Source organism: Conger conger, chromosome 17, assembly GCF_963514075.1.
Source record: "Conger conger chromosome 17, fConCon1.1, whole genome shotgun sequence".
Lineage (NCBI taxonomy): Eukaryota > Metazoa > Chordata > Actinopteri > Anguilliformes > Congridae > Conger > Conger conger.
In genome coordinates, this window is record NC_083776.1 from 13,336,292 (window position 1) to 13,349,761 (window position 13,470).

General features: G+C 48.5%; 1 protein-coding gene across 2 annotated transcripts in view; it reads right to left on the reverse strand.

Moving 5' to 3' along the window:
- The window catches only part of LOC133116391 (glycogen synthase kinase-3 beta), a 28,965-nt gene that overhangs the window by 4,156 nt on the left and 11,339 nt on the right, over positions 1-13,470 (reverse strand). The window contains exons 2-10 of one of the 2 annotated variants that reach the window (XM_061225878.1): positions 11,357-11,550; positions 8,059-8,142; positions 7,362-7,472; positions 5,695-5,825; positions 4,698-4,804; positions 3,656-3,753; positions 2,664-2,759; positions 1,368-1,554; positions 16-114 (exon numbers count right to left, since the gene is read on the reverse strand). In XM_061225878.1, coding sequence (XP_061081862.1) covers positions 16-114; positions 1,368-1,554; positions 2,664-2,759; positions 3,656-3,753; positions 4,698-4,804; positions 5,695-5,825; positions 7,362-7,472; positions 8,059-8,142; positions 11,357-11,550 — 1,107 coding nt within the window. Of the gene's footprint in view, positions 1-15; positions 115-1,367; positions 1,555-2,651; positions 2,760-3,655; positions 3,754-4,697; positions 4,805-5,694; positions 5,826-7,361; positions 7,473-8,058; positions 8,143-11,356; positions 11,551-13,470 lie in introns of both variants that reach the window. The other variant, XM_061225876.1, reaches the window with a different exon arrangement.

The following is a 13,470-nucleotide window of genomic DNA, read 5'->3' on the forward strand; positions in this document are numbered from 1 at the left end:
GGAGCGAGACCTCACCTGAAGTGGCGGAGGCGTTGGCGGGGGTGGAGACCCCGGCCTGGTTTCGGGCGTGGGCGGGGATGAGGATGGAGGTCAGCGAGGGGTTACTGGACAGCTCTGAGGAGACAGGAGCGACGACAGGAGAGGTTCAGCCTCCACAGCAGCAGGGGGCAGCATTCTGCCCTGGCACAGCCCAGCGGCACTGACCTGCATCTATCCTGGTCTTCTACGAACTGACACCCCTGAGCTAATGCAGTAAATATGTTTGGAGCGTTTGAGGGAAAAGGGTCAGGCCGGCCGGGGTGAGGAGAAAAAGCGAATTGCCGCTGTATATAAGCCAGTGGAATTGAGAGCCATAACACAAGAAAGACAATTGAAAGGGGAATTGAGAAAGCAGGAATGAGAAAGGGAGCAGGTAAGATGGAGGAAGAAAGATGGAGGGAAAGGATGGAGAGACAGAGAGGGAGAGGATAGAGAGGGAGAGAGGGAGAGAGGGAGAGGAAGAGGATAGAGAGGGAGAGAGGGAGAGGATAGAGACAGAGAGGGAGAGGAGGGAGAGGATAGAGACAGAGAGGGAGAGGATAGAGAGAGAGGGAGAGGAAGAGGATAGAGACAGAGAGGGAGAGGATAGAGACAGAGAGGGAGAGGATAGAGAGACAGAGAGGGAGAGGATAGAGACAGAGAGGGAGAGGATAGAGACAGAGAGGGAGAGGATAGAGACAGAGAGGGAGATGATAGAGACAGAGAGGGAGAGGAAGAGGATAGAGACAGAGAGGGAGAGGACAGAGACCGAGAGGGTGAGGATAGAGAGACAGAGAGACAGAGAGGGAGAGGATAGAGAGACAGAGAGGGAGAGGATAGAGGGAAAGAGAGAGGGAGAGGATAGAGACAGAGAGGGAGAGGATAGAGACAGAGAGGGAGAGGATAGAGAGACAGAGAGGGAGAGGATAGAGAGACAGAGAGGGAGAGGAAGAGGACAGAGAGACAGAGAGGGAGAGGAAGAGGACAGAGAGACAGAGAGGGAGAGGATAGAGAAACAGAGAGGGAGAGGATAGAGGATAGAGAAACAGAGAGGGAGAGGACAGAGACAGACGGAGAGGATAGAGAGACAGAGAGGGAGAGGAAGAGGATAGAGAGACAGAGAGGGAGAGGAAGAGAATAGAGAGACAGAGAGGGAGAAGATAGAGATAGAGAGGGAGAGGATAGAGAGACAGAGGGAGAGGATAGAGAGACAGATGGAGAGGATAGAGAGACAGAGAGGGAGAGGATATAGATACAGAGAGGGAGAGGATATAGAGACAGAGAGGGAGAGGATAGAGACAGAGAGGAAGAGGATAGAGGGACAGAGAGGGTGTAGTGGGAGCATGCACCTTGGGTGGAGAAGTTGAAGAGGGAGGGCTTCTCGCGGCCGTTGGGCAGTTTGATGTTGGGGTCGCGCAGCTCGTGGAAGAAGGAGTGGGCGCAGGCCTCCAGGGGCGTGAGGCGCGCGGTGGGGGTGTACTCCAGCAGCCGGGAGCACAGAGCGATGGCCTCCGGGGGGGTCCGCGGCCGAAACACCTGCAGCACACACAGAGACAACGTCCGTCACCGAGAGAGGGGGAGAGAGAAAGAGAGAGAGAGAGAGAGAGAGAGAGAGAGAGAGAGAGAGAGAGAGAGAGAGAGAGGGGGGGGGGGGAAGAGAGAGAGAGAGAGGGGGGGGGGAAGAGAGGGAGAGAGAGGGGGGAGAGGGGGAAGAGAGAGGAGGTGGAAGTGAGAGGGAGAGAAGGAGAGAGAGAGAAGGAGTGAAAGAGGGAGAAAGACAGATGGACTGAGAAAAAGAAGGAGAGAGGGGGTAAAAGATGAGAGGACCAGGAAAGAGTGTGAAAAAGAAGAGATAGAGAGAGAGAGAGATAAAGAGAGGGCACAGGAGAGACGATCGTCTCACGCAGTTAAACACGTGCCTGCCCCAGAGACCCTGTCCAGAGATGTGGAGCTGGAAGCCTCACAGAGAGCAGTGCGGGCGGGGCACTCCTGTATTCTGTGGGGAGGAGCATCCATGGACAGGACTGCTGGGATGAGAGGCCTCGGATACATGCAACATGCAGGCAGCACGACAAGCAGACGAGCACACACACGCACGCACATGTGCACACACGCATGCACGCACACGCACACGGACAAGCGCACACGGATACAAGCGCACGGACAAGCACACATGCACACAGGCAAAGCACAGAAGGGAACCTCCAGCATGAGGCAACGCTGAAGCCTGCTGTAGCATGTGATGTCACTCCCTGTCTAAATAATGCTGGCCAATCACAGTGTTTGTGAAGGAAAAGAAAGAATAAGTGTGACAGGCTCCACTGTCACACCACTGTACCCCTCCCATATAACACACGCACATTATCAGAACAAAACTGACAATATGGGACAGTGAGCTGGAACAAGGACAATGAACCTAAACGCAGGATGAAAATGTTAAGAAATAAGCTTTTTTGTATAGAGTAGTCTGTATAATGTACATGAAGATGATCCAGCACTGAAACGCATATCATGACTCAGACTGTTGATCGGCATGGATGAGGTCCCATTGGGTAAGACTGAGGGCGGGGCGGAGCCAGGCGAAGCAGGGCAGGAGAGCAGGAGAGCTGAAGGTAATAAAATGTTTTCTGTACCTGTTGACTCACCTTAGTCCAGGGGTGGGCCTTAATCTGGGGGAATTTGAACTCTGTGTAGTTGGGGTTCATCTCGCGGATCTGTTCCCTCGTGGGAGTCCCCAAAACCTGAGGGAAGAGGGGGAAAAAAAGGGATGGAGGGAAGACGGGAAAAAAAGGAGAAAGGGAAACAGAAATGTCCTCTTTATGTTAAATGTCCCTTTAAGGCAATATTTGGAAGAATGCCACTGCCATTGGCAAACAGATGGTTCCAGGGGAAGGACTTCATGATCCTGCTTTTATAAACATTTATTTGAATCACCTCTTTGTGCCTTTTTGTCCTCTCAAACCTCATGACCTTTAACCTCTGTAGTCCGCATGCTGATCTGGGCAGCGATTTTGACTGCCCACAATGTACGCACTCGAGTTATGGATAATAATATATTTATGTTACGAATACTGCACATAGCACCCACAACTTCACTGTATTAAAACCATACACACAGACCTGAAGTGTACGGTTAAACACACAGCTGTGTACAGTGTTCACTGGGCTGATGCGTACGGTTAAACACACAGCTGTGTACAGTGTTCACTGGGCTGATGCGTACGGTTAAACACACAGCTCTGTACAGTGTTCACTGGGCTGATGGGTACGGTGAAACACACAGCTGTGTACAGTGTTCACTGGGCTGATGCGTACAGTTAAACACACAGCTGTGTACAGTGTTCACTGGGCTGATGCGTACGGTTAAACACACAGCTGGGTACAGTGTTCACTGGGCTGATGCGTACGGTTAAACACACAGCTGTGTACAGTGTTCACTGGGCTGATGCGTACAGTTAAACACACAGCTGTGTACAGTGTTCACTGGGCTGATGCGTACGGTTAAACACACAGCTGTGTACAGTGTTCACTGGGCTGATGCGTACGGTTAAACACACAGCTGGGTACAGTGTTCACTGGGCTGATGCGTACGGTGAAACACACAGCTGTGTACAGTGTTCACTGGGCTGATGCGTACCTTGATGATCTCGACCAGCTGATCCACTCCGCTGTCACCAGGAAATATGGGCTGCCCTAGCAACAGCTCCGCCAGCACGCAACCAGCTGACCACACGTCTACACAAGACGAAAGACAGGATACCTTTAGCATTTTAATCAGGTTTCTTAATAGTCTGGTATTCATTAAAACTCCTATGTCGACTATCTAACCAATATTAACTTGTACTTAATATTACGTAAACTGTTAGTGCATTTTGTAGAAGTGCTATGGCAGTTAGGACTGTGGACAACTGTGGACATATATACATATATTAATGTTGAAAAGGGGTAGGTAACGCTGCAGGTGTAGTTAATGTAGATGTGTAAAGGTGTACACTGTATAAATACCTGTACTGGATGTGTAGTCTACAGTATATATTAAAAGGGTCTATATTGACTTCGTATATTTGTAAAGGTGTACTTAATATTAATGATGTAAACAGGGTAAAGTGTTGTTAAAGCTATACACCTACCTATACTAGAGGTGTAGTCTATATTAATGTTGTAAAGGTGTAGTTAACACTGTAGACGTACCTATACTGGAGGTGTAGTCTATATTAATTTTGTAAAACTGTAGTTAACACTGTAGACGTACCTATACTGGAGGTGTAGTCTATATTAATTTTGTAAAACTGTAGTTAACACTGTAGATGTACCTATACTGGAGGTGTAGTCTATATTAATTTTGTAAAACTGTAGTTAACACTGTAGATGTACCTATACTGGAGGTGTAGTCTATATTAATTTTGTAAAACTGTAGTTAACACTGTAGACGTACCTATACTGGAGGTGTAGTCTATATTAATTTTGTAAAACTGTAGTTAACACTGTAGACGTACCTATACTGGAGGTGTAGTCTATATTAATTTTGTAAAACTGTAGTTAACACTGTAGACGTACCTATACTGGAGGTGTAGTCTATATTAATTTTGTAAAACTGTAGTTAACACTGTAGACGTACCTATACTGGAGGTGTAGTCTATATTAATTTTGTAAAACTGTAGTTAACACTGTAGACGTACCTATACTGGAGGTGTAGTCAGTGGCTCCGAAGATGAGCTCCGGGGCTCTGTAGTACCGGGAGCAGATGTAGGACACGTTGGGCTCACCACGTACCAGCTGCTTCGCACTGCATACGGGAGAACCAGTGTCATCATAACCATTATCATTACCTCCACCATAATCACCCTCACCTCCATCATCATCAGCGTTACCTCCACCAAAATCACCCTTACCTCCATCATCATCAGCGTTACCTCCATCATAATCACTCTAACCTCCACCATCAGCATTACCTCCACCATAATCACCCTTACCTCCATCATCATCAGCGTTACCTCCACCATAATCACCCTTACCTCCATCATCATCAGCGTTACCTCCACCATAATCACCCTTACCTCCATCATCATCAGCGTTACCTCCACCATAATCACCCTTACCTCCATCATCATCAGCGTTACCTCCACCATAATCACCCTTACCTCCATCATAATCACTCTAACCTCTATCATCATCATATTATCAGCGTTACCTCCACCATAATCACCCTTACCTCCACCATAATCACTCTAACCTCCAACATCAGCATTACCTCCACCATAATCACTCTACACTCCAACATCAGCATTACCTCCACCATAATCACTCTAACCTCCATCATCATCACCCTTACCTCCACCATAATCACCCTTACCTCCATCATAATCACTCTAACCTCCAACATCAGCATTACCTCCACCATAATCACCCTTACCTCCATCCTCACCTCCACCATAATTACCCTTACCTCCATCATCATCACATCATCAGTATTACCTCCACCACCACCCTTTTTGCGCTGCACTCCATATTTCATACCGAGTGGAAAGCGTGTACCATTATCACTTTGATCTATGGCTATATACGCATTTTAATGATCCATTTTCAACTACATGTCACTATGTTGTACGAGACTCGGTGAGAAACGTTCCCATGGTGCCGGTGATGGGCTCCAGCCCATCCCGAGCCGGAGCTCACCTCCCGAAGTCACAGAGCTTGAGGACAGCCGTCTCCGGGTCCAGCAGCAGGTTCTGAGGCTTGATGTCCCGATGGCAGATCCCAAAGGAGTGGATGTAGGCCAGGCTGCGGAACAGCTGGTACATGTAGAGCTGGGACAGACAGAACCGCATCAGGCATACGCACACACATACACATGCACGTACGCACACACGCACACACGCACGTACGCACGTACGCACGTACGCATACACACGCACGTACGCATACACACGCACACACAGGCACACAGGCACACAGGCACACACGCACACACGCACACACGCACGCACGCACACACGCACACACGCACACACGCACGCACGCACGCACGCACGCACACACGCACACACGCACACACGCACACACGCACACACGCACACTCTTCGTGATTCACCCCTGAAGAACTGGTTCATGAGCCATTTTCCCGACAATACTGTCTTACCAATTACTTTTCCACATCATAATTTAATTAAATGTACTTGCGTAAGTGTACACAAAACATGGATTTTTATGTACATGGATTTTATGTTAATCCTGAAGCTGCATTATTCAACCAAGATTAAATGATACATTAGCATAATCAGTCTGATATCATACAAAATGTTGCAGTTTACAGTTCTGAGCACTAGAGGGAGCAAAGCATCCTTTTCATTAAAAATGCAGAATGCAATTTTTACAAAAAAGATCCAACGTTGCAGTTTCTAATCCATGGCTGGACAGTGCCAATTTACCTTTGAGCACTTAAAGCCACATTTCAGTAGAGTTCTGAACTGCATAAATGCGCAATAAACTCAATGTAGGCAACTTGCAAGACTGCAAGTCACCCTGGGCTGAACAGGGATGTCGCAAGACAGACACACTAAAAAAAAGCAGAATTTTAATGTCAATTTCCTGTCATCCCAAATTCAAAGAAAGAAACAGGGAAGTTGTCGGGGCCCAGGCAGCCATTTTGCAATTGCACAGCCGATTAGGGATCTGCAATAAAAGACGCTCTGTAATAGGGCTCCTTTTCTGGGAGACGGAAAAGGATTCCTTTAGCCGTTTGGCAGTGACTGAAGAGGGCCGGCGGTTAAACAGCACCTTCGCTCACCCACAGACTGCCTGGCTGTCGAAGCCAGTCCTGCGGTACAAATGTTCCTCCATTAGAGGTGACAGATGTTGGACACTGCCACTGCTCCCGTTTCACACCAGCTGATGTAGTATTACAGCCCTCTGCTTGTCTGAGGTTCTGGTCGCCCTGTGTGCGGATAAGCTCGCGTTCTGCACTCGATGCAGGTTTTTTGCCCTCAACAGCACCCTGAGGGCAGGCAGCAGTGTTTTCTGTGATGTCACTACCGAGGCGAACTCTGTTCTACCCTCTCAGAGTTGACCCATTTCAGTGAAGTTCGCCTTTCCCCAAACCCCCTGGATGGAGTTGAAAAATATAATTTTACTGAGCGAAAAGAGGGGAAAAAAAGAACAGGAAGGCCTTGAATCCGGGTATCCTGCTTGAGGCTGCTCTCTAAAAATAAAAAAATTGGAAAGGTTTCTCCTCGATTAGCAGACATGTCGGCGCGACTACGTTCTGACACGACCGTCTGCCCCCAGGGTGGTGTTGAGGGCAGAAATATGGCCCTCCGTGCTCTGCGGACATGGCGTAGACATACCTTCACATAGACCATGGGGAGAGTCTGTTTAGCCCGGCTGTAGTGCCTGGCCACCCGGTACACCGTCTCAGGAACGTAGTCCAGCACCAGGTTCAGATACACCTCGTCCTTCTGCCCAGGGGAAAGAGAGGGACATCAGACGAGCATGTTGTGGCGGCTTGTAGCGTAGCGGCTAAGGTACATGACCCTGTAGCGTAGCGGCTAAGGTACATGACCCTGTAGTGTAGCGGCTAAGGTACACAACCCTGTAGCGTAGCGGCTAAGGTACACGACCCTGTAGTGTAGCGGCTAAGGTACACGACCCTGTAGCGTAGCGGCTAAGGTATACGACCCTGTAGCGTAGCGGCTAAGGTACATGACTGGGATCCAGAAGGTTGGTGGTTCAAGCCCCGGTGTAGCCACGATAAGATCTGCTCAGCTATTGGGCCCTTGAGTAAGGCCCTTAAATCCACATTGCAGAACTGTTACATTTAAAATAGCTCAGGTTCAAATGAATACAGCCAGGCAAATCAGACACAACTATGGAGATTACCCCAACCATAATGCTGGCCATGACTGTGACCAGAGAGGGACCTCTCTACACACAGCATTCTACCCATATTCAAGGAAGGGACACAGAACACAGCGGTTGACTGCTAGCGGCGATGTTGATCCGGCTTTTCGGGGCGTGGTGCTGGGGACCGCCATGGACGCTCACCTTGTCTCCGCTGGAGTAGAAGAAGTAGCGCAGGCGCACGATGTTGCAGTGGTCCAGCTTCCTCATGATCTGCAGCTCACGGTTCTGAATGACAGGGAAGACGAAGAGAGTGAGAAAGAGCACTCAACATGGACTGCTGCCTACTGTACCACCACGCTCACAGCCTACTGTACCATCACGCTCACAGCCTACTGTACCATCACACTCACAGCCTACTGTACCATCACGCTCACAGCCTACAGTACCACCACGCTCACAGCCTACTGTACCATCACGCTCACAGCCTACTGTACATCACACTCACAGCCTACTGTACCATCACACTCACAGCCTACTGTACCACCACGCTCACAGCCTACTGTACCATCACACTCACAGCCTACTGTACCACCACGCTCACAGCCTACTGTACCACCACGCTCACAGCCTACTGTACCATCACGCTCACAGCCTACTGTACCATCACGCTCAGCCTACTGTACCACCACGCTCACAGCCTACTGTACCATCACGCTCACAGCCTACAGTACCATCACGCTCACAGCCTACTGTACCATCACACTCACAGCCTACTGTACCACCACGCTCACAGCCTACTGTACCATCACACTCACAGCCTACTGTACCACCACGCTCACAGCCTACTGTACCACCACACTCACAGTCTACTGTACCACCACACTCACAGTCTACTGTACCACCACACTCACAGACTACAGTACCATCACGCTCACAGCCTACTGTACCACCACGCTCACAGCCTACTTCCAGTCTCTGCACAAATTAATGTACAGTCTCTCTTTTCTGCACAGAAGTAAACTACCACAAAGCTACCGATTGTGCTTCCATAACAGAGTGAAATGAACAGCTTCTGCGATTTAAGATGATCTGTAAGGATAAGCTAGCCTTTTCAACACTGGCCTCTGCGGTCTCCAGTGAGTGTGTGTGTGTGTGTGTGTGTGAGCCATTATTTTCTGCTCACCATCCTTCCAGGAGTTCCGCCATTTTTTGGGTCTGGGAATAATTTTCCAGGATTTCCAGATTGGCTCCAGTGAGTTTTTGTTGTTTTTGTTTCTGATTATCTCTTTAAACTGCCCTGTGAAGCACCGTGGCGCCATGCAGAAACAAAGATTCGCTGATCGACTCAAATCACACCAAGCTAGCCTCACAGAAGGCGGAAGTCATAAGGTGATAGTTAAGACATTATTGAATAAATGTGTGCAAATATAAATAACGAAATAAAATTAGAAAAAACAATGAAAGTGGAATGATATGACCCATGTGATTCCAGCTACATTCAGAGATGTGGAGAGTATGGGTTTCTCCATAAATGCCTCATGTCAGGAGGCAGTGGTCTAAAAGAATCTGCACATTCAACCACTCATTTTCAAATGGTGACGTTTTAAACTTCAAACTAGAACCCACCCAGATCAAAGAACACACAATGACGCTGAATGACTTTCTCTGCAGCTGAAGAAAATTCACTTAAAGAAATCTCCCTGGCGAAGCCAGCTAAGTCCACATGAGCAGGACTTAGCTTTAATCTGCCAGAGCTTGTTAAGGAAGCAGGCAAGCCAAAATGCGGGCAAGCCCAGGGGAGTCGGAGTGAGTGAGCAGCTGCGTTTCGGCCGTGCGGTAATTTGACTAAAAACAAGGCTTAGAAGATCTAGCACTGCAGGTTAAGCAGAAGGCCATCTACTTGCAAAATCTCAGTAACAAAAGGTTGGGGAGGGGCAGGCCTCTGGTTATGACAACTGCACTTTGTTTATGGACAGCTCGGGCAAATGCGAGGGTTTGATTTCTCATAATTAATCAGGAAACACTGATTTTCAGACCATAAACGGTGAAAATCACAGGAGAGGGGTTTCTGCAGTATTTGAACACTGATAACAGGTCACCCCAAAAACATTTAATGTCTGAAGAGGGGGGGGAGGAAGGCGGAATGGGCATTTCCTGAATAAAATGCAATAAAAGTCTGGAATGTAGGAAAAGGTGGCTTGTGACGCCTCACCTCAGTTCACACACCACTGTGGCTTTAATTGGAAGCGCATTTAGCAGAATATAGATTTGGCTGCAGCACTCCAGATGGCCCAGCACCATGGTTACATGCAAACCCAGTGCAGGAAGTGGTCACTTCCCCACCTCTTACACAAGCAGCACAGCCGAGGCTGACCACAGTGTACTTCACACACACCACAGAGAAGAGAGAAGCAGCCCCTGCGGTCTGGTGAAACAAGCTCACAGCCACGGGGCCCCCAAACACACGCAGACACATTAACCACCCGATGACCGCGGTGAGAACGGGGGTGTGCGCTAATACGACCGGGGGCTGCATGTAAATATCATGGTATTAAGGTTCAACAAAAATAAGCCATTGAAAGAGTAGTCGGTTAAAATAAATTGGCCTACGTTCCGGCTTCACTCTGCAGCATGCAGAGTTCCCCCACAGGTAACCTGCAATCGGCACAACTGGAGGCCCTCATCCTTACCAGGAGCGGATTTCACCCAGGAATCGCGGAATAGTGCCACATTAACTTTTCCGCCAAAACGAGTGGCATCTCCTGCTCACACAACCAAGGACTGTCCATTATTTTAGTTGACAGTATTCACACATGAGCGTGCTAGTAATTAGTGTCTGAAATAGCAGCTGTCAAAAAGGCCCACTCGAAAAGAGCGAACAACAGGACAGAAGTAGGTCAAGAGCTTAACCGGGATGCAGGCCTATAAAGTCTCAATGAGGCGTGATTTTCTTTCAACTTTGACCAACTAAACAGAGAAGCTAGTCGCAAATGTTAGAAAATAAAACTTCTGAATGGAAAAAAAGAAAAAAAGATTCAGAACAGCACACATCCTACCACATTTTAATGTGCACATAGACCACCAGTAACGTTTGTATATCTACAGAACCAGAATGGTCCACACAGTGATGGTGTGTTCTGCATAGCTGGTTATTAAGTTATCATTTATTTGGATGAGTTCTCATCCTTGAAAGGTTCACGCTTTGCCAACACGAACATTTCAGCTGTTATTCGGTCTTAACTTTCAAAACGTTAACTCATTGAGCCCCTTAACAGTAGTACTTACCTCATAACATGTGTAAATTAAAAGGATTTAACCTGGCCTGGCCTCCCTTGAACAGCGACCAGACGGTTCCCCCTGCTGCCATGGTCTCCCCAGGGTTCACCCACAGTCCCCGCAAAGACCACTCATGTTTAACCCACGGCTCCCCCGCGGTTCACTCATGTTTAACCCACGGCTCCCCTGCGGTTGGCTCATGGTCCACCCTTGGTCCTCTCACCTTGAACCTCTTGTCCTGCAGGACCTTCTTGATGGCCACCAGCTCCCCGGAGTCGCAGAGCTTGGCCTGGTAGACCACGCCGAACGAGCCATTCCCGATCACCTTGGTGTCGGAGTAGCTGACTTCCTGCGGCCGGTCGGGGCCCTGGCCGGGAGTGGCCACCACTGTGGTCACCTTGCTGCCATCTTTGTCTCCTGCGTCACAGAGAGAGGGAGAGAGAGAGAGAGAGGGGGAGAGATGAAGAGCTGTCAGGCCGTGTGACAGGGATGAGATGTTCTCTGTGTACAGCGCAGAACTTCCTGACGCTTATAGTTATAACGTGAGAGCAGTACTGCAGTGTGAGAAGGAAACATCACCGCTTTCCCGATTAACTGACACCTTTAGCGCATGAGCAACCTGTTAGTACATGCAGAACCAATAACATGACCAATGATTGGTCATGGCATTTGTTTTGCACCATTCATTGGTTGTGTCAATCAGGCCCTATATTCGCTATATCCCATCTAAGCTGCAGGGAAAAAGACTGTAGAGCTTTAGTAAGAGGGTCACAGTCATTTCATTTTAATTGCTTGTATCTTTTCAGCAATGTAGCACATTGTGAGGGGAGGGGGAAAAAAAATAAAATAATAATAATGAAGGGGTTTTGTATTTGGGTAAAAAAAAATTTTAATAGGGGCTCAAAACAATAGTATAGCTGCCATATTGACTGGTTGAAAAGGTATAAAGTTGAGAATGCCGTATAGCACCAGTGGAATTGAAAATGTCAATGCTTAAAGCAGGACAAAGTTTTAATATGATGACAGTTTCAATATGATGGCTCAAATGAAGAATCATGAGACCTTATATCAGTTCCGTGATGCATACAGCTAGAGAAACCATCATCACCAAAGCTAAGTGAAGAAATCTGGGGCTACAGCGTTCAGACATCTTGCTGTGAAAAACAGAGAAAAGCAGCAGAAGAGACTGAGCGAGCAGTGATCTGCGCCAGTGGGGACTGCAGTCTGTAGTGGTGCAGGGGGAGCTGCTGTTCCCCTCATCCGGACTGCAGTCAGTGCGGAGACCTGCCTCCTACCTTTCTGAAAATGAGGGGAGAAAAACGAGGGAATAAAGAGACCGAGAAGGAGGAAGATAAAGAGAGAGGGATAGACAGCAGCTTCCACGCACCAGTTATGACTAAAGGGGGGAGCCCTGATTGTTCACACAGAGTTCTGTGGGGTGCAAGACTGAGACCTGGAAGGTCAGCAGTTCAAGCCCTGGTGTAGCCATGATAAGATCTGCACAGGTGATGGGCCCTGATTGACCAAGGCCCTTGACCCCACATTGCTCCAGGGGTACTGCACTAATGACACATCATTAGTCTAATCAACTGTAAGTCGCGTTGGATAAAATAATCAGCTAAATAACATGTAATAAATAACTGTATTCCTAACGTGAGCTGGATCACCCTCGCGGGCAGCAGAAAAAAAAGCCTCTTCATTCCAGCCGTTTGTTTAGCCCTTCACCCCTGGGAGTAAGATTCCAAAGCCCTGACGCTGTCCGAAAAGATCCTTGCCTGACCTCTCCCTCCACGCGGGCGAGCGTAGCGGAAACGGGGCTTTTACGACAGTCCCAGTGCATTTCGCGTCTTCGTCACGCGCAGAGGTTGTCTGCAGTCCGTCTCCGCCAGCAACAGCGTAGGCGCAGAGGAGTCCGTGCAGCACGGCCGGAGAAGCCCCCGCGTGAAGCATCGCCTTATTAAAACAACCGCACCGAAGGGGGACAGCTTCGATAAATATACCGCCATTACGCTGCATAAGTCGCACAGCGTGCCTGTAGTCAGGCCTGGCTCCGGCTCAATAAATACTGCACTGTGCGAGGAACAGGGTGGAAGTAAAATTCAAAAAAATAAAAACCGTCTTTCGCAGTGCACAGAGCACCTTTACCCCCCCGAGGGGGCTTGTGGGCACGCGGGTATATGGGAGAACACTGCGCATGGACCAAGAAGAACTCCGCTCTGCTGAATTTACTACATTACGCTGTATTACAGTCAGCCTACACAATATTACACTGCGTTGCATCATTTTTTACATTTTAGCAGAGAAGTTAGAGGAGAACTTTATTCTGTTCTCACCCAC